This window comes from Acomys minous (genome assembly GCF_964271855.1).
Source record: "Acomys minous genome assembly, chromosome: 11".
NCBI lineage: Eukaryota > Metazoa > Chordata > Mammalia > Rodentia > Muridae > Acomys > Acomys minous.
The window spans coordinates 101,360,550-101,383,201 of record NC_140492.1 but is presented as its reverse complement, the minus strand read 5'-3'; the positions used below and the strand labels follow the sequence as shown (position 1 = coordinate 101,383,201).

The 22,652-nt window shown below is 43.2% G+C and overlaps 1 protein-coding gene across 2 annotated transcripts in view; it reads left to right on the top strand.

Annotated features, from left to right (window-relative positions):
- The first annotated feature begins 529 nt into the window (after window positions 1-529).
- Window positions 530-22,652, top strand: part of WDR41 (WD repeat domain 41) — a 43,638-nt gene continuing 21,515 nt past the window's right edge. The window contains exons 1-3 of one of the 2 annotated variants that reach the window (XM_084802314.1): window positions 530-831; window positions 3,299-3,414; window positions 20,914-20,962. In XM_084802314.1, the coding sequence (XP_084658440.1) occupies window positions 781-831; window positions 3,299-3,414; window positions 20,914-20,962 (216 nt within the window). In that variant the 5' untranslated portion in view covers window positions 530-780. The remainder of the gene's footprint in view (window positions 832-3,298; window positions 3,415-20,913; window positions 20,963-22,652) is intronic. The other variant, XM_084802313.1, reaches the window with a different exon arrangement.

Sequence of the window (22,652 nt, the reverse complement as noted above, 5' to 3'; positions counted from 1 at the left end):
TTGATAGGAGTACTGTGACTGTTAAGAAAGTTTAATGGCTACCGTAGAATGTTTGGGGGCTAGAAATGCCACTCAGTGGTAGAGCAGCATACGCAGAGCCCTGGGCTCAAATGCAACACGGTCAGGAAGGAAGCTGGCAGGGAGGGAGGGAAGTGAATTTCTTTGCTGTATTTTGGAACACTGTCTTAAACCATATAGGCTATAGTTAAGAACTGGTTTTGACATTTACAGAGTAGGTCTTGATTCTATCATGGCTTTTTGTTTAGACAAATTACCAAATCTTTAGGCGCTTCAGTGCCTTGGTCTGTAGAAAGGGAGTTGCTAGGGTTACTACGAGCGTTTATTTACACAGGCAGCACTGGCACAATACTTGTACTGTAGCACACAATGCTGGCTATTTATTTGGTGTACAAGAGCGCTACCAGATCCGTCTGGGTGCAGAAGCCTATTGCAGGAACACCGTCCAGCTCTTGGGAAAACCGGGAGGGCACCGCAGCTACACCGGATCTGGCCAAAGGCTGGCCCTTCAGTGTGGTGGCCACAGCGCACGTCCACCAGGGGGCGCCCGAACGACCTGAGCCCTTACGCCAACCGCACGGCGCCCACGCGCGTGCTCGCTGGGGACGCGGAACCTCCGCCTTCGCCGCCGCGGCCTACGGTGCGGGCTCCCGAACTAAGCCTTTTGTTTTCCCGCTGCCTCGTCCCAGGATCATCCGGCCGCAGCCCCAGCGTCTGCGTCTTGGCGGCCCTCGCTGCGTGGGCCGCGGACGCCCCGGACCGATGCTGCGCTGGCTGATCGGGGGAGGCCGCGAGCCGCAGGGCCTGGGCGAGGTAATCCGCACGGAGCAGGCCGGCTGCGGGGCGGGGCGGGGCCAGACGGGAGGGGCGCGGCACGGTGGGAGGGGCCATGCCGGCTGGGGGCGGGAGGGCGGGGCCTGTGGCTCCGGGGCGGGGCGGAGCGGCCCTGTAGCTGAGGGCGCAGGAAACCAATGCTCCGGGAATTTAGGGTTGATAGGGCCACCTCGCCTCTGTTTAGAAACTGGAACTTAGGTGAGGTGTGGTTGCACATGCCTGCGATCCCAGCACAGAGGCAGAGGCAGGCAGATCTCTGTGAGTTCGAGACCAGCCTGGTCTATAAAACAAGTCCAGGGCAACCAAGCTACACAGAGAAACCCTGTCTTAAAAAAGAAAAGAAAAGAAAAAAGAAAGAAAGACAGACAGAAAGAAAGAATATGGGACTTAACTACAAACCAGCAAGGGCAACCTGCCACTCTTAATTTATTTGGACAGATAACATCAATTGGCATTTGCTTAGGGAATGTGAACGCAACCAGTTGCTTTTCAAGAAACCAAGTTAGAAAATTATTTCTGTTTATTTAGTATGTGTTTGGTCGAACTATCATGTTTCTTTATACTGGAAAAAGTAAAACAATTTTGCCACCTTAAAAATGTTGACATCTGAAATTTTGTTTCATGTGCCACACAAAACATTTTGCGTTACATTTTCTTCCTCATTGGAAGCGTTTTACAGTTAAGGTTATTGCAAACAACTTCCCAGTTACAACTCCCTCGTAGCTTTGTCATTGACACCAAGATTTTTTAAAAAATCACTTATTTCATATAATTGTGAAATTCTTCAGGTTACAGAAGAATTGTGGATTATTGAGTGATCATGTCATATATATATATATATATATATATATATATATATATATATATATATATATATATATATGTGGCTACTCGAATTATCGTGCTTATTTGGTTAATAGAGTATTTTTATTAACCAGTTCTGTCATGCCTGGCCAACTCTCAATAGTGGGGAAGGAATTTCCATAACTGAGCGACTGCTGCACTGGAGACAGGACATACGCAAAACCATCGCCACGGAAAGCATTGACACACGCTGGCTCCTACGGATTTTTTGTTTGTTTGTTTTAATGTAAAAGTGCTTGAGCTGTGCAACCACCTTGACTACGTTCTCTATCAAAACCTGTGGTTTTCTCTGATGTAGGAGAGGCCGTTACCTTCAGCCTTCTGCTCTAATTGATTCTCAGTCCTGGCGTAGTCTTGTCCCCAGAGGGTATTACAGGGTCTGAGGTTGGCTATGCTTAGGCGTGAGTGGGGGCAGCGTGTGGAGAGGGGGGAGCAGTGTGTGCAGAGGGGGGTGCTGGTTAGTGTTCTAACAACCAGGAGGGGTCTCAGTATCAAAGACTTACCTAGTCCTCAATGTCACTTGTGTGAAAACTAAGAAGCCTTTGTTAAGAACAAAGCTTTTATGGTGAAGTTGTACTGGGCTTGGCCCCAGATATGGGGCCAGTAAGACTTACCCTGCAGAGTTGGGTACACGGGGTGTCCTTAGCACCGTGTCTGCTATGCAGCCTTCCAGGTAGCCTTCTGCATGGCAGAACCATCTTTATCAATATTGTTGCCCAGAGTTGAGTTCAAGCAAGAGTCGATATGATTTCATTACAGTCTTTAGTTATTAAAGCAGAAAGCTTCTGCATGCTTGCAAGTGGGCTGCTGTTGTCCTAATTTGATTCATTTGCAAGCCTTGTTTCTAACAAAGCACACATGTGTCTGTGTGTGTCTATGTGTGGGAGTACATGTGTTACGGTGTATGCATCTGTGTGTTTGTGTGTCTGTAAGTGTGTGTTCTTGTGTGTTTCCATGAGTGTATGTGATAACACGTGTGTGTGCATGTGAGAGTGTACATGTGTTTGCAATGTTGTGAGTGTGTGTGTGCACCCTGTGAGTGCATGTGTGACTTTGTGTATGTATGTGAGTACATGCATGTGCACACGTGTGTGTGTGTATGTGTGTGTGTGTGTGTGTGTGTGTGTGTACGTGTAGGACAGAGGGAAGCTTGTAGGGGTCAGTTCTTTCTTTCGTTCATGAGGGCCCAGGGATGGAAGTCAGGTCATCAAGGCTTAGTGACAAGTGTCTTTACCTGCTGAGCTATCTATCTCCTTGGTCTCCAACAAATTTAGATTGAGAAACACTCCTAAAAGGATTGAGTTGGACTGGCCCAGTAGTTTTAAAGTCAGGTTTATTGAGACTCAACCAACTAAAGTTTACTGTTTACAAGTTTATTTTTGCTTGGAAATACTAAAGTCTTGGTGAGAGACACAGTTCCCTGTAGATCTGGCAAATTATCCACCTGATATTGTAGGAACTAATGTGTATCAGCATTAGAATATAGTATCTCGTGGCTTTTAAAATCTTTTGTTCTTATGTGGATACTTTGCTGTTGTAAGTCCTTTGTCTTTCTGTTTCTCTTCTGCTTTTCCATCACAAGAAAGCGGCTTTGCAGACAATAGGAGAGGACCAGAGTCAGAACCCGTACACTGAGCTGCTGGTCCTGAGAGCCCATGGTGACATCGTGCGCTTCCTGGTGCGGCTGGATGACTACAGGTGAGACGTTCCCTCTGTCTGCTGGCCACTCTTTAGAAAGATGTTTGAAAGCGTTTCATGCTGAAAACAACCTCAAGTTTAATTATCTTTTGTAAAAAAAAAAAAAATTCAAAATTCTGAAACACAGCCAACTGAAAGTTGGAATGGACTTTGAGCTCTGATGATACTAAGCTTAAATCCTTTTAAACTCAGTGTCACCTTGTCATGTCTGGTGACTTGACAATTCTACTTTCTTTTCATGTTTTGGAAAAAAACGGTCATAATTTTTAGAAATATTCTTACTAGTTCAGATGAAATAAATGGCTTTAAGAATTTGACTGAATTATAGCTGTCAAATCTGAGACACAAATATGTATGGGGTTTGATATTAGGTACCTGGCAGATTCTGCTGTTTTGAATGGAAGGTAAAGTAAGGTTGTAATCTGAACTTCTGTCATTGATGAACCTCTTTAAAACTATACGTTATTTTCTAATTCCTGGGCAGCATGCATGCTGCATCTTGTTTGCAAGTAGAGATGAAAGTGCTCTGGTCTGAGCACTTAGCGCGAAGCCAGCTTAGTAGCAGTTACATCACTGATGGTGGAACCTCTAATCTGACTGCAGAGTAAGAGAGGACTCTGTTCTTACGTTACAGGTTGTTCTTAATCCTTGGCGCACTGACTTACGTGTAGCCCTCATGTGAGTGGGTGACCCCTGCCGTGTGGGAGCGAGGACTCTGTATGCATTACTACTTTGTTACACATTGCTCTTAGTACTTAGCGCAGTGACTTACGTGTAGCCCCTCATGTGAGTGGTGACCCCTGCTGTGATTACTTTGAACTTTCCTGTTCCCGACATCTGTTGACTGAGTCTTTCTTAGCTTTTTAATTTTTTTTAATTATGTATAGTTTATTTCTGACCTGAGTGAAGTTAGGCCATCGTTTCAGAGATAGTCGGAGTCCATCACCACCTTCCCCTCAGCTCAAACACCAGCCGTCATTGTCATCTGTGTTTCCCAGTCATCCGCACTTCTGGCCAGGTAGTTACAAGTCCCAGCTGCTTCCTTGGGTTTGAAAATTCACTGCAGGACTCAGCACAGCATCATCCTAATGGTTACACTTTTATTATATACCAGACATCAAGGTCTGCTGGACAGAGGGAGGTCAGGCGTCCCCAATGCAGAACCTTTGTGTCCTCAGGACTTGCTGCCTTTTCGATAGGTTGTGTGCTTTGCCAAGGTGGAGCCCACTTGACCTTTGGGCTTGTGGCTTTTATGTGAGGCATCATCATGTAGACATCTCTGTGCAGGGAGTCTTCATCACAGGTTCTTCCCTGGAAGTTGGAAGGCAGGTCTGATGCCCTATGGCACCTCAGAGACAATGCCTTCTCAGAGCTCATCTCTTCGGCATAGCCCACTTCCTCTTCCTGTCAGGGAAGAGCCCACCCGAGTCAGTCATCCACTGACATGAACACTGAAGACACTTCTATCACTAAGGAGACTTCAGGGGTTCAGAGGCACCCTTCTAGGAACCAGGGGTCCAGACCAACAGAATACTTACACACTGTGTCGGGACCGCTGCCTCTTACTCATGCTACTAGCCAGATCGCATTGTTTTCTTACTGTGCTGGGAGACAACCAACTCACAGTGCGTAAGTGCAACCTCATAACCTCCAGGCCTTTGGTTAATGTTTATTTTCAATAAATCCTTAGAACTTTAGTACTCATCTATTTAAATGACCGTTTCAATGGGAGCTAGCATTTCTGCAAAGGTGGGAGTTTTGGGTAGCTGAAGGTTTCGTGCGTCGTGTTTAATCTTAGTAAGTTGCTGGGTTAAAACCACCTTTAGCCACTGCTATGTAAGGATTCTAAAATCATTTCTCTTGCACGATGAAATAATAAGTATAAAGAATACTGTCAGCATCTAGACTTTAAACTTTATACAGACTGTTGGAGTTTCACGTTCATGCTGTCTGTCCTGCCTATGTCCTCCGGGTTATTATGACACAGTTAGAAGAATCTGGAAACAGGGCCGAGTTGTGGAGTAGCCAAGCAGTAAGTCCTGACAGCACATCTCCCCACAGTGACGCTCACGACTACGTCAGCGGGTTCATGACAAGAAGAGTCTGTAAACAGTAGGCAGCTGCAGCTAGAATATTAGAGATCTGTTGCTCAGGTGTCACCCAAGCTTAGTGGTTTGAAGCAAAGCAACTGCCACATACTTAGTTTCCGCTTTTTTGTTCCGTTGCGTGGCAGTTTTGACTTGACTCAGCGACTGAGCTTTTCCTTTGGGATCTGAGTCAGGTTCACTTGTGTGTCTGTGGTCAGTAGTAGACTGGCCACGGTGAGACTGGGGCCAGGACGGCAGCATTCTCCCCCTGGGTGGTGCTTTCCATGTAGTGGTGTGGATTGTGATACTGGACAGATCCCAGGGCAAGACACTTCCGTGTGGTGTCATGTGCCATGCTTGCTGCTCTTCCACTGACCAAGTAAGAGGTGACAGAGGTCAAGTAAGGTGAGTAAACTCTGCCTCTCCATGTGCGGACAACTAGGTCCTATTGTGTAGGAGACTGTAGGAGTTGGGGCCATTTACGGCCATGTTTGCCACATGCCTACAGTGGTGATAGACCTTCATAGGTCACTTTTTTTTTTCCAAGACAGGATTTCTCTATATAGTCTTGACTATCTTGGACTCACTTTGTAGACCAGGCTGGCCTCAAACTCACAGAGATCTGCCTGCCTCTGCCTCACTGAGTGCTGGTATTAAAGGCGTGCGCCAATTGAGTCTTTACTGTGTCAAAATTTACATGTAGTTAACAAAAAAAAAAAGTCACTTGCAGACCTGTAGGACATTGGACTTCTATGTTCTTTAGAAAAAATTCAATTCTATGACAAAAGAGTTATTCTCAAGAATAAAATTTTTAACAAATATATGAAAGCCTGATAGTTATAACATTAGGAAGATAATTAAACTGCAGTGATTTACTGTTAAAGTTGGTGTCCTCCTCCCTGGAACTGAAGACTGAGCCAGGGTTTCAAGCATTGCAGACAAGTGTTGTACCAGCTGAGCTATATGCCCAGCCCTCAAAGTGCTTTTTAAACATTAATAAATAATGTTTGTGCATACTGATGGGATGTTTCATTTTTAATAGTTTGGTTTAGAATTATCTTTATTGTGTGAGCACAGTATTAATGAATTATTAAATTCCAGAAAAATACCTACCCAGTTTTAAAGCAAATTCTGTATGTTATACTATTTATTTGTAGTTTTAGTAGGCATTACATTCTGGTTGGTCAGCTATTGTAATCCAGGTTTCACGCTTCAAGTCTTTAGATAATATCATCTGATTGAAAATTTTGCAGAAGGATTTTCTTGTTTTCTTGGTGGCTCAGCTAAAATCAGTGAGTGGAAAATTTTCTCGATTGGTTTTTGAAGACACAAAATAAATCCCATATATAACCTAACAGACAGCTGCCTTTTCTCCTCTCCTTTGGTATTTTCTGAACACGAAGTGAGGGTCATGTTGATTGGGTGACGACTGAAGAAGGCTAAGCCTCAGCAAGAGGCTTCCAGAACATGGTCTGAGCTGCAATTGGCACACAGCGCTCCCGCTCTGACACAGTAAACTAACCCGAGTCCATAGCACAGTCTAAGAGCAGCTCGCTCCGATGCGCATTTGACCGGTCCTTGCTCCTCCAGGAAGCGGACAAGGTTATATAGGATGGCGAGGATGACTAGAAAAGCATCAGATGACCCGTGAAGCACTAGACTGCAGAGGACAGTGCTTCTAGGGAGCGGGCAAAGCGCAAACCTTAAGGACAGTATTGTTTGGTAGCCCTCTGAGAACAAAAGCAAGCTCAGCTTTTAAGAAGGTATTTTAAAGAATTAATTTATTCAGATTACATCTCAATTGTTATCCCCTTGCTTGTCTCTTCTTGTTCCTCTCTCCCTCCCTCCTTCAACCTTAAGAAGGTATTTTAAAGCTAAGAATATTCCTTCTCCTTTACTGCATTCAGGTATCAGTAATCAAAATGGCTGCAGAGAGCCAAGGAAAGTGGCAGGCACATGCCTGTTGTTCTAGCAGTAGAAAGGCCGAGGCAGGAGGATCACAATTTTGAAGCCAGCCCGGACCATATACTGAACACCCTGTCTCAGAAAAACAATTTTAAAAAGGGTACTGAAAAGTCACAGACAGTGCAGTAAAATTAAAGAGCGGACTCTCTTAATTCCAGGATTCCCATAGGAACTCTGTAATAGTGTTAAGTGTGTGCGTTTAATGAGAATAATGACAAAGCAGGATTAGATAGGGGAACTGTCTGCTGCTGAGGAGACCTGGTTCCTGTCAGCCCCGTGGAGAATTCTGGAGGAAGGATTGCCCTAGGGTACATGCTCTGGACAGAAACAGCTGTGTCACTTCCCTTGCAGGTCTTTGCTGAGGGTCATCCATGCAGAGCAGGCCCCTAATTCTGATGTCTTGCTAAGTACCTAGAGACTCAGATCTGGTCCGGTTTGAGTTTGAACTGGGCCTGAAGTCCACATCTGGAGGCACTTAGACAACACACTTCTCACAGCTGGGCAGCTAGTCCCCTCCTGAAGTCTGGAAGGTCTTTATTCGGACCTAATATACTTTCAATATTGAATGTTAGGCAATTTACTTTTTAAATTGCATAAACACATTCCTGTGGCCTTTGGGCAGCTTGTAAAGAAACTATGCCTGGAAAAAAGCTATAAGCAGAATCCTTTTTGTTACGAGTTTCAGTAGCCAAACAGTTATTGACAGACTTTGTAGCAAGGTTTTAGAGCTTATGTCTTCCAGTTTAGAATTCTGACTTGTAATAGATTTTGCTAAAGCCCGTTTAATGCCAACCAACCAAAACCAGCCTTGTTCTGGTCCAGGGTTCTCAGGTGGCTTGTGGTGAATTTGCCTGTGTTGCTTTGGGATGTACTTGGAGTGGAGTGAATTGAAATATGGTGATGTTTTTTGGCATGTGTCTCGCCACTCTCCTTTTTTTCCTGTTGTAGTTGGTCTTCTGACTGTATTTTAGAACTGTAGCTACCATTTGTTCAGTTAGCTAAAGGTGAGTTTTGAGAGGGTGACAGGAGTGGGAAGGTTGTAGCTGCTTGGTAGGGCAGCAACATTAAATTTGGGATCATCCCAGACTTGATATAATTGCATTTCAGCTTTAAATTCTATCTTTCAGCACTAAGGTGCATAATCTCTAGGTACAAATCACTCCTCCTTAGCTAGAAAACCCTCACTTATTTGAAAATTACTGCCTTCATTCTTTTTTTTTTTTAAGTGAAGATTGGCATTTTCTTTTCTTTTTGCTCTTATATGATCAACTCTTTTTTTGTTTATTTAAAGATTTATTTATTATTTATATAGTAGAATTTACAAACCAACTTACTGAGTGTGGATAAGGAAATAGCAGCATCGCACTCGTGTCTAAATCCACGTGTTCATAATGCTCTTAAAAAGAGAACTCACCACTTACCTGTGGAGAATTCAAAGGAACAAATATAATTTTGAAAGTTGATAAAGGACCAAAATCAAGACCTATACTTTTCTTATTTAAACCCTCCTAAGATGGTTTATCACCAATAATTTGGGAGGAAAAAAATAAACTCTGGTAGGAGAATTCAAGCTAGAAAGAATAATGGAATTGGAATATCATGATTTTGTAACCCCTGATATGTAGGGCGTGAAAAGAAAGGGTTTTCTGTACCCACCACAGGCTAAACTGACAAAGGGTTAACAAGAGAAACAGGCATGTAATGCGTGCATTGTGCCCACACACCAGAGTTCTCAGCCATGGCTAAACTCAGCAGTGATTGAACCTTGTGCTAATAGAGCATCGTGTGGTGGTGGTGGTGGTGGTGGTGGTGGTGGTGGTGGTGGTGGTGGTGGTGGTGGTGGTGGTGGTGGTGGTGTGTGTGTGTGTGTGTGTGTGTGTGTGTGTGTGTGTGTGTGTGTGTGTGTGTGAGATTACTGCATACCACGGAGGTCAGAAGAGGCCATCAGGTCCCCTGGAATTGAACAGTGACAGTGTGGGCCATCCTGTGGGTGCTGGAAATTGAACCCTGGTCCTCCGCAAGGACAGGCAGTGCTCTTCACTGCTCAGCCATCTCTCCAGCACCCTAATGCAGCATCTTAATGAGAGAACAGCAATTTCTCAATTATGAGCAACTCAACAGTGCTTAAAACTTGGGCTTACTTAGCACCATAAGAAGAGACCAATCTGTGCACTGAGCGGTGACAAGGCGGAGGGAGGGGACCTTGAGTCCCCTTGTGATTCCTGAGAAGAGACATACTTGGGGGAAACTAATGGTTGGGTGGAGATCGTGAACAATGTCTGCGTGTGTGGGGTTGGCAGTGTCAGCTCAGCTCCAGTCATTAGGTTTAGCAGGGATGCTCTGTGCTCAGAGGGATGGGATGGGCAGATGCTTCTTTCCTTGGTTCTTTCTTCCTTCCTTCCTTCCTTCCTTCCTTCCTTCCTTCCTTCCTCTCTCTCTTTTTTCACTTACCTTTTGCTGTAAATAATTATGTTAGGTATACTTGGGGATTACACACTATGAGCCTCCTCAAATGAAATCATGTATTTGATGATTATTGGTGGTTGTCCCCATAGAAAGACCTCCTTTATATGACAGCACATACAGTTTTCAGTCATGCTTCATGATGGTGTGTGCAGATTGTCTATGAGGGGACCTTGCCAAAGGTCCAGTTGGAATCTAGTGACATCTTTAGATTTAGGTATGTCAGCCTACAGAACATATGGGATAGAGGCACATGTTAGGTGATGACACAGGAGTGTAGCCAGCAAAATGTAGACTCTTAGCCCTACAAGATGGAAGCCTCTTTCAGTGCTAATTGCAAGGGAAACATATGAGCAACCAATACACAGAATAAAAGAAACTTCAGAAGTCTGTACAACAGCTGTAATGCGTAGACCTTATCTGAGGCCTGCTAGTAATAGACTTAAAAACATTAGGAGACAGCAAAGGGAGCGTGTATATGGAAATGTTAAGAAAGCTAATACTCGTTAGGTGTAGAAGCACCTTTAGGGGTGTCAGATACTGAGGTGTTTTATGGTGCAGGCGGGGCGGGGGGGGGGGGGGGGAGCCCGGGGGCAGGGGCAGTGCTTCTATTTATTTCCTTGGCAGGGGATAGAAAATAAACCGTGTTTCTTGCCTCGGAGAGATGTCACACAGAGGGAAGGCTGGCTTTCAGTGTTTTTGAAATCCAGTGCATTCTGTTGGACAAATGGTCATGTCTGGTGTCCTTATTCATTATGCAATGAACTCTCAAGGTCAAAGGCCAAAACAAAACAAGCAAACAAACAAACAAACAAAAAACCCAGCCATCCAACATTTAAGCAGCCAGTGACATCACAATTAATTGAGGGGTTTTGATTCTGATTTCTGTCTTGCCAGTAGGGAATGAGCAATTCTACGTCTCAGTACCACGTTCCAAGCAAAGTAGCACTAACATCATATTATCACTATCTATATAATAAAGTGCGTCTGTGGGATAAGAATCAGGAATGATGCACAAGAAAAGGTGCGCACCGAGCTCAGCGCTTGCTCTCCCCAGTTCTGCCTGTGATCAGGGCTCAGAAGGAAACTAACCCTTTGCACATAAGGTTAGTTAGGGTGTTGCTGTTAGGACTCCCCAGAGCAACAGAGAGAATGCAGATCAGTTTCCCAAACCACAGGAAGCCATAGGAAGCAGACAGGTCCTCAGTTTACTTAGACAGAAGCCTGCTTCCCAGACCCCCCACCCCACCCCCCACCCCCACTCCTCCACCCCCTCGCCCTGCTGCTGTTCCCAGGCTCAGGCTTCCTGCTGCTGAGAGCCCGGTTGCTGCACAAACCTGACAGTGGAGAATATTCTTTCCTTGCCGGCCAGATCTTGCCCTTTTTCAAGTTCAGTCAGGACACTGCCTCCCTTAAGGGTTTTCTTGCTGCCTTCCTTGGCTTTGTTGTAGGGAGTGTCTGGGGTGACACACGTGCTGGATTTCTCTCCCCACCCCCCAGTCACCCCATGTGAAGCGTCTTCTGCTGAAGCAGCACTGCCCTAGCCCTGGGTCCTGAGTATCCTGATGAAGCGGCGCTCTAGCTCTGATTTGTTTCAGAACACTCTGTAAGGAGGGTTTGGTGGGTCCAGATGGAAGTGTTGGCATTGGTAATTACTAGACGGGAGATGCGAACACAGGAGTTACTGTTATACCTCTTCCTCACATTGGTATCCGTTTAAATCTGATGGACTGGAAAGTATAAGAGCTTAATTTATTTAGAAGAAACTTTAAAAATGCCAATATAAATTAGGATTTCAGAATCCTAATGGTTTTATATATGTGTGTCTTGTGTGTGTGTGTGTGTGAATGTGTATATGTAGTGTGTGTGCACATGTGTGTTTGTGGAGGTCAGAGGTCAATCCAGGTGGCCTTCATCACTGTCCATCTTAGTTTTTGAGACAGGATTTCTCATTGAACATGCAAGTCACCATTTTGGCTTGACCGGCCACCAAGCTCCAGAATCCTCCTGTCTCTGTGCTGCCAAGCTTGACTTTTTAGGGTTCTGGGATCCCCACTAAGGTTGTCATGTGCACATGGGGGGCACTCTGTGAACTTAACCATTGGAGTTTAAGGCAGTCCTGTGTGGGACCCATAAAATACTCCACATTAAAAAATGTCTGTTTGCCTTTGAGAGCAGAACTGGTTGGGACCAGTGCAGGAATCACATCAGTGGGCGCACACACTCGCTTTACTGAGGAATCCTAAGAAGACTCATAGCCGAGGAAAAGCTGGGCCTAGGGGGTGTGGCTGATTGGCAAGCACAGCAGCTTTGCTGACACTTCCCTCCCTGGACCACTGAGGCAGCTGACAGCCTAGCCTCCCACTCAGAGGGAGGCTTGCTTCAAAAAGGACATTCTCTCTCTGTTCACAGACAAATCCACAGAGAAACCTCAGAAGGGGCTGAACTGAGCATATGCAACCTTTGTGTAAGTGGAGGGGAGAGAGAGAGAGAGAGAGAGAGAGAGAGACAGACAGACAGACAGACAGACAGAGAGAGAGAGACAGAGAGACAGAGATACACACAGAGAGAGAGAGAGAGAGAGAGAGAGAGAGAGAGAGACAGAGAGAGAGAGACAGAGACAGAGACAGAGACAGAGACAGAGACAGAGACAGCAGAGACAGAGCTAGGCCTGTTTGCCTAGCTGTGGAAATTTCCTCATAGAAATGCAAGCTCGGGGGAATGGATGCCTCCCTGGTAGAAGTTGTGCTTGATGAAGCGCTCCCACCTTTCCTGTCCTTTTTTTGTTTTGTTTTGTTTGATTTTTTGTTTTTCAAGACATGTCCCTTTTTAAAGCTGTATTTTGGCACTATTTTTTTTTTTTTTTTTAGATTTATCTGCTTCCCAAGCATTGCAGACGCATCTATTCAGCTTCCTTTTAATTATTTATTTATTTGCCAGGCTTTAGAAAGTCCGTGTGCCTTGGGTAGCAAGGCAGTCAACAGCTGGTTTCCATACTGCCACAGCAACGTCATCTTGGCTTTTCCACCTCCTTCCAGTTCTGCAGATGCTGGAAACAGAAAGATTTGCATCTCAGCTTATGGGTTACATGTTCTCCTATGTCCTTTGATTTGTAGGACTTAATTGAAATTGCTTCACATGAGTAACACATATTGAGCGAACATTTAGGCAGCGGACACAGAAATTGTTTGTGGAACCACCTTATTTGTTTATTATGTAGTCAATCTTGGTAGCGCTCTGCTGTACTTTCAGCATACGTGTGTCTTCTGAGATGTTCGAAGTAAAGCGTTAGAGGGGTGGTTTCGGGCCTTGCACTGTGAGTCTGCTCTCAGTCTAGATCCTGTGCTGTGACCTGTGATGCTGTGTCGTGCGCTCTTGACAGAGGTCCTTCCTGACTCCTGGTTTCAGGAGAAGGTGTGTACCCACAGACTCCATAGACCTGCTCCCCAATAACACGTTTACCTTCTGTAATTAGCACAGGAGAGGGTGGAACATTCAGATCTGCTAATAGCTCCTTATTAAACTGCCTCCCTGTTAAACTTGTTTTTCCATGCATGTAGTTTTTTATTAGTTATTTGATCATCATCTCAAAGGCTATATAAAAATTGTTTTCGTGGTTCTGAGTATTGAACTTGGGCCTTCTAAATTCTAAGCTAGCAGTATAGCACTGAGCTACATTCTCAGCCTTTGATTTTTTTTTAAGACATTCTCACTATGTAGTTCAGGCTAGCCTTGAACTCAGTATGTCCTGAGACTGACTTTAAACCTGTCACTCTTTTGCCTCCACTTCTGGAGTACAGAGATTACAAGCATGCGCACCATGCCCGGTTCAACAGTCCTTTTAAAAACTTGGTTTAAACAGGAAGATACAAGTGAGGGGATAACAAATGGGATGTAATCTGAATAATAAAATTTAATTAAAAAAAAAACTTGGTTTCAAGGTAGCCAAGGAATGCTGAGAGTGAGAGAAGCAGCCTTCTTCAGGGAAGAGCACACTAATTGGCTGTCCAGTACCAAGTGGTCAGCCCTGGAAACATATATTCAAGTGACATTACAAAGATTGAGCAGGTTGTATTTGTGTATTTAGGAATATATGTTCATACATACACACACATACAGTAAGTGAAAAAAGAGACCACAAATTTGAGCAAGAGCATGGAGCTGAATGTGGGAGGGTGTAGGGGGAGGGAAGAGAAGTGGGAAATGATATAATCTCAAAAAATAAAAGAAATCATTCAAAGAATGTAAAACCATAACAAACAAACAACTTTGGTATTTATAGGAACTAGATGGGAATGTGATGTGTGAGACATAAAGGGAACTATTGCTGTGTGGTAGGAATCTAGTTTTAATTAAAAAATGTTTTTATTGTTGTCATATAGTGACACATGAGTGATGTAAACTGAAGAGACAAGGTTACATTGATAGCATTAATGATTACAATTTACCATAGCACTGAAATGTCCCCTTATTTATTCATGTAACAAGCATATATTTTTTACACCTTCAAAATGCTTATTTTGAAATTAAAAGTGTGACTTCCCACGTGTAAAGAAGTCATCAGCTTTATCTTTATAATGACAAAGATGCCTGAAAAGCAAGTAATGCTTAAAGCCATCAGCGCAGCGGTGGGACCATAAGAACAAAAAGGATGGGTTTGATGACTTTCTGGAAATCAAAATTAGACTAAATCAAGGCTTAGAAACTCCAGGGATCTGCATGTACAGGGATCCCCCACTGTGTGTGTGTGTGTGTGTGTGTGTGTGTGTGTGTGTGTGTGTGTGTGCGCGTGTGAGAGAGAGAGAGAGAGAGAGAGAGAGAGAGAGAGAGAGAGAGAGAGAGAGAGAGAGAAAGCCGGAGAAGGCCTACAAAATAGGCTCCCAAAAGATTGTGTTGAGAAATAAAATCAGAGAAATTTGCGCTTTCCCACATCTGTCCTCCATCACAGCAAAGATGGGCAGGATGTGTCTTAGAGTGGAGAGAGCTCAGGACACAGACTCTGCAAAGCAAATCTAAGAACACTTGAGTCTAGAAGGCGGAGAAAAACACAGACACCACAAGGACATTGCATTCTCATTTCCATTTAGAGAAAAAGCCTTCAAAAATTTTTATCAATTTGTATTATTTAGACGAGTTTTTTAAAAATTTAAATGTCTTGGGGCATTTTCTAGCTATCTTTTTAATATGGACTTCTAGTTTAAATTCATTGTGGCATAATATTTTGTATAATTACTATTTGTTTAAAGTTAAAATTCCTCCTATATTTTGTAATAAATCTTTCGTGGGGAATATTTCTCAAAGACTTGAGGGGACAACGTATCCTGCTGTAGTTACATTGTATATTTTTTGTGCTGTGCAACCATGTATCCATTAATGAATTTCTGCATCCTGGATCTATTAATTACCAGTGGGAAGATATAACAAACATATATGTAGCACTGTAGACCTACCAGAGATCTGTCAGAGTAGGAAGTGTTGTATGATAAAGATTAATAGATACAGTGCTGGAGACATGGCTCACCAGATAAGAGCTCCAACTTCTCTTCCAGAGGACCCAGGTTCAATTCCCAGCACCCACATGGCAGCTCACACTGTCAGTAACTCCAGTTCCAGGGTATCTTGACACACTCACACAGACATGAATGCAGACAAAACACCAATGCATATTAAAAAAGAACTTTGTTAAAAAGATTAATAGGTAATGGTATTTGTCTTAGTTACATTTTTATTACTGTGATAAGACACCGTGATCAAGGCAACTTGTGGAAGAAAGAGCTTATTGAGGGATTCTCATTCAAACCACTACATACTGTATTATGGATTCTCAGTAGCACAGTTTTCTTCATTTTAACATCTGGAATTTGGACACATCACAAAATTGATGGCCTTCAGGTACAATTGGCAACATTTCCCCCCCGAGTGGCACATAAAATAACATTGACTGCTTGTTGTTTTGAGGTCTCTAGATGAGATCCATATATTACTTGCCTTGGTGTTTTTCTAAGTCCAGCATATTATGTCAATAAACTTAGTATGGTGTTTCATAGAGAAGCAGTTCTCTCAATGACGTCTACTGAGGCTTAAGTCTTTGGTTTCTATTAACATAGATTGTAGTTGAGGTAGTGTGATGGTAGCAGCTACCTTTCTCTCATTGGCTAGCCTAAGCCATACTGACGTGTTAGTTACTCCCCACGAATGGTTCATTACTTCCTTTCAGAAGTCACAGTGTTTCTTAGTATTAGGAATTCTTGAGTTGAATTTCCACTTCTGGCTTGAAGATAAAGTATGTGCTTGACCAACTGGGATTTGTTTTGGATAAGCTGCTACAATGCTACTAATTTTTAGTGATTTTTATAGTCCGAATAGATAATTGTAGCCCACAGATAACCTCCTAACCTTTGTTATAGATTTTATAGGAGGTGCCATTGTATAGCGAAGGAATTGGCTTGTTTTTTGAAGCTTTGTCTTCACTCTAAAGCAGTAACAGTAAATACTGAAATGGCCAATAATAAGGAAAACAGCCACAGAATATATATAAGAGAGCTGAAAGGCTGAATAATTTACAAAGCGAGTAATTGACCTTTGAGCAATAAAAATTGACTGTGATTTCTCGCATTAGTACGAGCAGTGTTTAGAGTTAACTTTGTTTGCTACTGATTAAATTCCAGTTTGCAGAGAAGTGCTCTCTGTCTCATTCCTAAGCTGTCGGCAGTTCAGTCATCTCTCACCGTGAACTCATTTCTCTGTGAGATTCAAACACGGTACAACAATAATGAGAAGTTAAAAATCAGGGTTAGAAGAAAATATTTTAAACCTGTAGCCCTTCTGAATGGGAGAAAAGCAATTATAAGGATTTGGAGAATCAATAGAAATTGATGTTTTATACCAAAGAAAACTTAAGGCTTTGAGTCCTGCCCTCTCTGCCCTCACTCTATAAACACAAAGATATCAGTAGGCCGCAAACCAAGCTACTAAAGATTCACTTCCAGCAATTACTGTTGGTGATACTCGAGGCAGTGTTGAGGAGGTTTTAAAAAATTAAAAAATGAATTCTCTGAGAGTTTTATGCATGTAGACAATGTACTTGGTATATCCACCCGTTAGTCCTTCCGTTCCGACTCTACTCACACCCCTCCCCCACCCAGGCATTTCTCTCATGACTTGACTGGCTCTTTTCTAGACTACGGAGTTCAGTTAGTTCTGCCGGTATATACGTGGGCTTACGATGACTGCTCTGCATGCACTCACCAGAGTTTGTAAGTCGCTCACATTTGGAAATGAACTCAAACAGTGTATATGGATTTGACATTACTATTGTGTGCTTCCAGCTTGTTAACTAAGGAGTCTTAAATATTCTTCTTTACGTTAAAATGTGTAGTGTTTTGTTAAAACTTATGTAGAATCTGCCTGACTCTAGTTGGTCTCTTACCTTTGACCGTGGGAGATCTGATGAGGGTTTTGAAATGAGAACTGAGTGTGGGACTCCCTGAGCCAATGAAGACCACAGGAGACAGGAGACTGACGCTGAGTATGGGCTGTGTAGGAGCCGGAAGTAAGAACCTGTGTTTCTCGTGTAGGGAAAATCTAGAAGAGGAGATGGTCCCGTAGGACAGTCAGCTCCATCTGAGTGCTCAGTTCTCGACTCCTCCCCTAGGGATGCTTTCCTCCAACTGTTGGCTGAAGACCCCGAAGCTTTTAGTGTATGAAATCCACCTCTGACATCGGAGGGAAGGACCACAGCTTGAATAAACAACATAGCTGTTAGTGGAACATCATATATTAACGGTCGCTAACTAGGAGCAGTTGTACATAGTTCATAGGCGGCTTTCTTCTCTCTCTTATTAAAAAATCCTGAATCCAACTATATGGGAACAACAGTATATAGGCTGCGTAGATACAATTCTGAATTACTGGCGACTGTTACAGACTGCTGTGCTTCATTATAATAACAAGCTGATAACCTACAGGTTGATTGCTGTACAACACTGCGTTGGGCTCCTGCTTAAAAATAGTGCTTGCCTGATTTTGTTATAATGCAGGCACTATGATGAATAATAATTTAAAAGTTATTTTCTTGAGAGGACTTACGTATAGAATGTTTTACTCTACCTAATGGAGGACTTGTTCCTAAGTGTACAGGGAATGAGGGTGAAGAGAAAAACGTCTACTGCCGCTGCCCTTTCATGGCCCCCGACAAGCTTTTCTTTACCACTCTTGCATCTCAGATGTCTTCACTGGAAAACAACACTAAGACTCTACAAACTTCATCCTTTATGTAAAGAAAGACCAAGGAGCCAACCTGAGCAAAAGAGAGTTCTTAACTTTAAAAACGGAGTTCAAATGCCTTTACAGAGAAAATAAAAAAGCCGAACCCCACCCCTAGACTCTTAGGCTGTCAGCTTGGTTTCATTGCATTTGACCTAGATTGATTTTCATCACAGAGTTTTAACCAGTGGGGAAACTAAAGGTCATCTCTGTATCTTCCTTATTGTACATGTTAGCAGGTTCTTCTTTGTAACCCTGTAAATGTTTTGTCTTTGGACCTTGAATACCTGGCATGGAACTTACAAATAGCTTATAAGCATTCATTAGTTTGCAGAACCTAATCTTTGTTACTGCAAATGAAAATATCAATAATAAGATTTCATTCTTAATGACAATACTTGGCCTCAAAGTGTATGACAGAGCCAGCACAGACACGTGTAGTAGCATGAAACCAGACATGCAAATCAGTGGACTGGAATAGAGAACCCCAAGTAAACTCATGTAGGTGTAACCACCTTGTCTTTGGCAAAAGTGTCAAAGCGTATGCAGAGGACAAGGGACAGCCTATCCAGTAACTTGTTCTGTCAAAGCTGTATCAACCTGTGGGGAGGTGACACCAGATCCCTCTCTCACTCTGCACAAAGACATATTTTAAAAAGGTATCAAAGACCTTAACTTAAAATCTGAAATCCTAAAATTATTAGGGGGAAATGGAATACCCTTCAAGATGCTGGTGTGTTAGAGCTTTGTGAATGTGACTCCAAAAGCCCAGCAAACAGTCAGAAAATCAACATGGGAATACATGAAATTAAAAGTCCCTCACAGTGAGGGAAACTATCAGCAAAGCAAGCTGCAGACTGGCTGCAGAATGGAAGAAAAGTCCCTGCCAGATATGCTTAGACAGGATGTTAATACCCAGAACATATGTATAAAGGTATAAAGACCTGCAGTCCATCCCCAAACTGCTGAGCATGCTAAAGAAATAGGCAGTTCTCAAACACGAAACCCAAGTGGCCAGTGAGTATTTACTGCAGGGCTTCCCCAGATCCTGCTAGCAGTTCAGTAATAAAGAGTTGGAGACTTGCTGGGCGGTGGTGGCACACACCGTTAGTCCCAGTGCTCGGGAGGCAGAGCAGGCAGATCTATGTAAATTTGAGGCTAGCCTGGTCTACAAAGCAAGTCCAGGATAGCCAAAGCTACACAGAGAAACCCTGTCTTGAAAAACCAAAATCAAAAAGAGTTGGAGACTTGTATAGCTTAGAGCTTCAGGTCTTTTTCTGGGGCCAATTCTCAGCTTTCTTGTCTTTGATTCTCCTGCCTCTGCTTGAGTCCCTCCCGCCTCTGGCCTACCTGGAAGTTTCTCCCCCTTACTTCCTGCCCCAGCTATTGGCTGTCAGCTCTTTATTATGAGCAGTCAGCAGTAAGGCAGCGCCTGGCCCGTCTCTTTGGGTGCCTAAGACATTGAAGGCTGCCTGACCTTCATCTTTTGGGCTGATGAGGAAGGACAAGCATTTACAAATAGAAAACCCGGAGATGGGCCATAGAAATGACGATACCAAAATCCTTCCGGTACTTACCTCTCTGGTACAGCATCAACACTTGAAAATACATACAGAGACACACCTAAATATGAAGAAAGGTCACCCCATTAAGTATTGTTAAAAGTGGTCCAGGGCTGGGAAGATGTCTCGGTTGGTGAAGTGCCTGCCCCCAAGCCTGAGGAGCACAGTTCCCGTGCCCAGCACACAAACAAAAGTCTAGCTTAGACTCAAGCGCATCTTAACCCCTGGCACTAGGAGGTGGAGGCAAGCAGCCTGGGAGGTGGATTTATGGGTAAGATTGCTTGTTCACCAGCGTTAAGACTTGGGTTCAGTCTGCTGTTCCTGTGTGAAAAGCCAGACACGGCTGTTCGTGCCTATAATTAAAAACACACCCAGTGTCCACCCTTCCTACCCCCAGCCCAGGAGCTTAAAACAACATGTTCACTACCATATAAATAGATAAGGAAAATGTTGTCTATGTACACAATGACATTTGATTTAGCCATAAAAAATGGAGTTATAAAGTTTCCAGGAAATGGGGTAGGTCCGCAAAGTATTATATCAAGCCCTGTGACCCAGATTCAGAAAGACAAGTGTGTACTCCCGCTCCTGTGGCTCCACGCCTTTGATGTGTAATCCACGTGGGTACGAGTGTTAGCGTGCACTATGAAACTAGAAGGGGCCACAGAAGGGGAAAGAGTGAGGAGGAAGTAGAAGGGTGGCAGGATACATGTGACCTGGAAGCAGACCAGAGGCTGCTGGGCGTGGACGGAAAAGCAACAAAAACAATTTTGTTTGAAAATGCCACAATGAGGCCTGCTTTGTTTGCTAGTTAAAGAAGAATGTTAGCACAGAGCCTGACACAGAATAATTCTACTAATTGTTAATCACTATTGATTGTGGTATAAATATAATACCAACATGTTACTATTTGGTCAGCATATTAAACCAATACAAATATATTGATGTCATAGATCTTAAAATTCATGTTAATATTTAACCTATATGTTATAGTTATTATATTGATAATAGCCCTGTTATATTCCTGTTACAAAAAATATGAAATATTAATATCTATTTTCCCAAACAATTTTATTAAAATAATACTACATTTAAAAAAATCTTGCCACTTAAATATGACTAGTGATTTTTCTCCTTTGCTTCTTTTCTCAAACCAGATTTGCATCTGCTGGTGATGATGGACTTATAGTTGTGTGGAATGCCCAGGTATGTACCAACTAAATGCAAATGAAAACATGCCAGTATGGTCGAATACTTACTCATTAATACTCTGTGGTACTCAGTATATTGGCATATTATTATCATGTGGGATTGGTAAATATGTAAGAAGGGTTGCTTACTGAGAGATATTTGTTGACCTTACTCTGTGTAACTGTGCAGAGGGAGGCCTGTGTTTCAGTGTATGAAAGGCTTGCCCAAGTTTCCCAGGGCCTCCCCTTGGAGTCTTGATTCCACAAGTTGCTCTATTTTTATTTTTTCTTTTTGGCTCCTTCACTCTGGTTCTCTGATCTCACTGTCAACCCTCAGTTTTCTGTGGTCTTACTTAGATGGGGGCATCCTTTAACATCAAAGTGTCCCCAGGGGCGCTCCAGCCCTCCTCCACCCTCCACTGGAGACCCAAGTGCCCACAGGACATTTTTGCGTATAATCTACTCACATCCTCTCTTGTACCTAAAATTATCTGCAGAGTATATATCATACTTTACCCAATGCAAATGCTGCCAAGAGGAATGCCAAGAAAAGTCTTTTCATGTTCAGTATGATTTGTTCTATTTTGATTGATTGATTGAGACATAGTCTGGCCCAGGTTGGCCTTGATCTTTCATTTCTTCCTGCTTCAACATATTGAGGCCTGGGACTACAGATATATACCACCACACATATTAAAAACAATGTAATTTTAGTCTAAGATTACTTGGATCAGGCCAGTCATTGTGGCACACACCTGTAATCCCAGAGGTGACGTCGGGTGGATCAGGAGATCCAGACCAGTCTTAGCTTCATAATAAACTTGAGGCGAGCCTGGACTCTATTACTGTTTCCAAATAAACAAACAATAGAATGAGTTGAATCCATGCTTCTGGAAACGGTGCATGCAGAAAGCCGTCTGTACTGTAAACACATTCATAAAACACATACACACACATACACACACACACACACACACACACACACACTCTGCACGTTTCTACTTGGGAGGTGAGGGAGAGACTGATAAGTCGCAGGTCATTTGATCCCACTGTGATCCCTGAGATTATTAACTATAAAAACCTGTCACTGATCCTATTGTGTTCCCTGAGATTGAACTGTAAATCCCTGTTTCTTGTGGTTGAACCCTAATACCCATTTAATCCAAGAACTTTCTGTTTATTGTGCACAGGTGACTAAGGTGCGGTTCAGCCTTATCACACACCTTTAATCCAAGAGCTTTCTGTACACAGGATTTAATGAAGTTAACCCTAGGTCAAGAGGCAGAGCAAGAAACCAGCTGATAGAAATTAGAGTAGGAGGGACTTTGAGTTGGGAGGTACTTAAGACAGCGTGTAGAAGTAGACAGGGTCTTTGGTGCTGTAGCTCTTTAGCTGTTGGCATTTTATCTTGACCTCTTAGCTCTTTAGCTTGTTAGCTTTTGAGCTCCTCAGCTCCTTGGCCTTTGGCTTTTTGAGCTTTGAGCTAGCAAAGCTTTGGCTTTGGGGTTTTTGTTTGTTTGTTTGTTTTGTTTTTTGTTTTTGTTTTTTTGACTTTTCCTCCTGGGCTGTCAGCTGAGCTAGTGAGCCTTTCGGCCTTTTCTACTGGGGCGTGAGCTGAGTCGGAAGGTCAGCTGGGTGCTCTCTCTGCCTCTCTGAGCTAGCAGGTTTTCACCCCAGCATCTGGCTCTTGAGTCTTGATGGGTAAA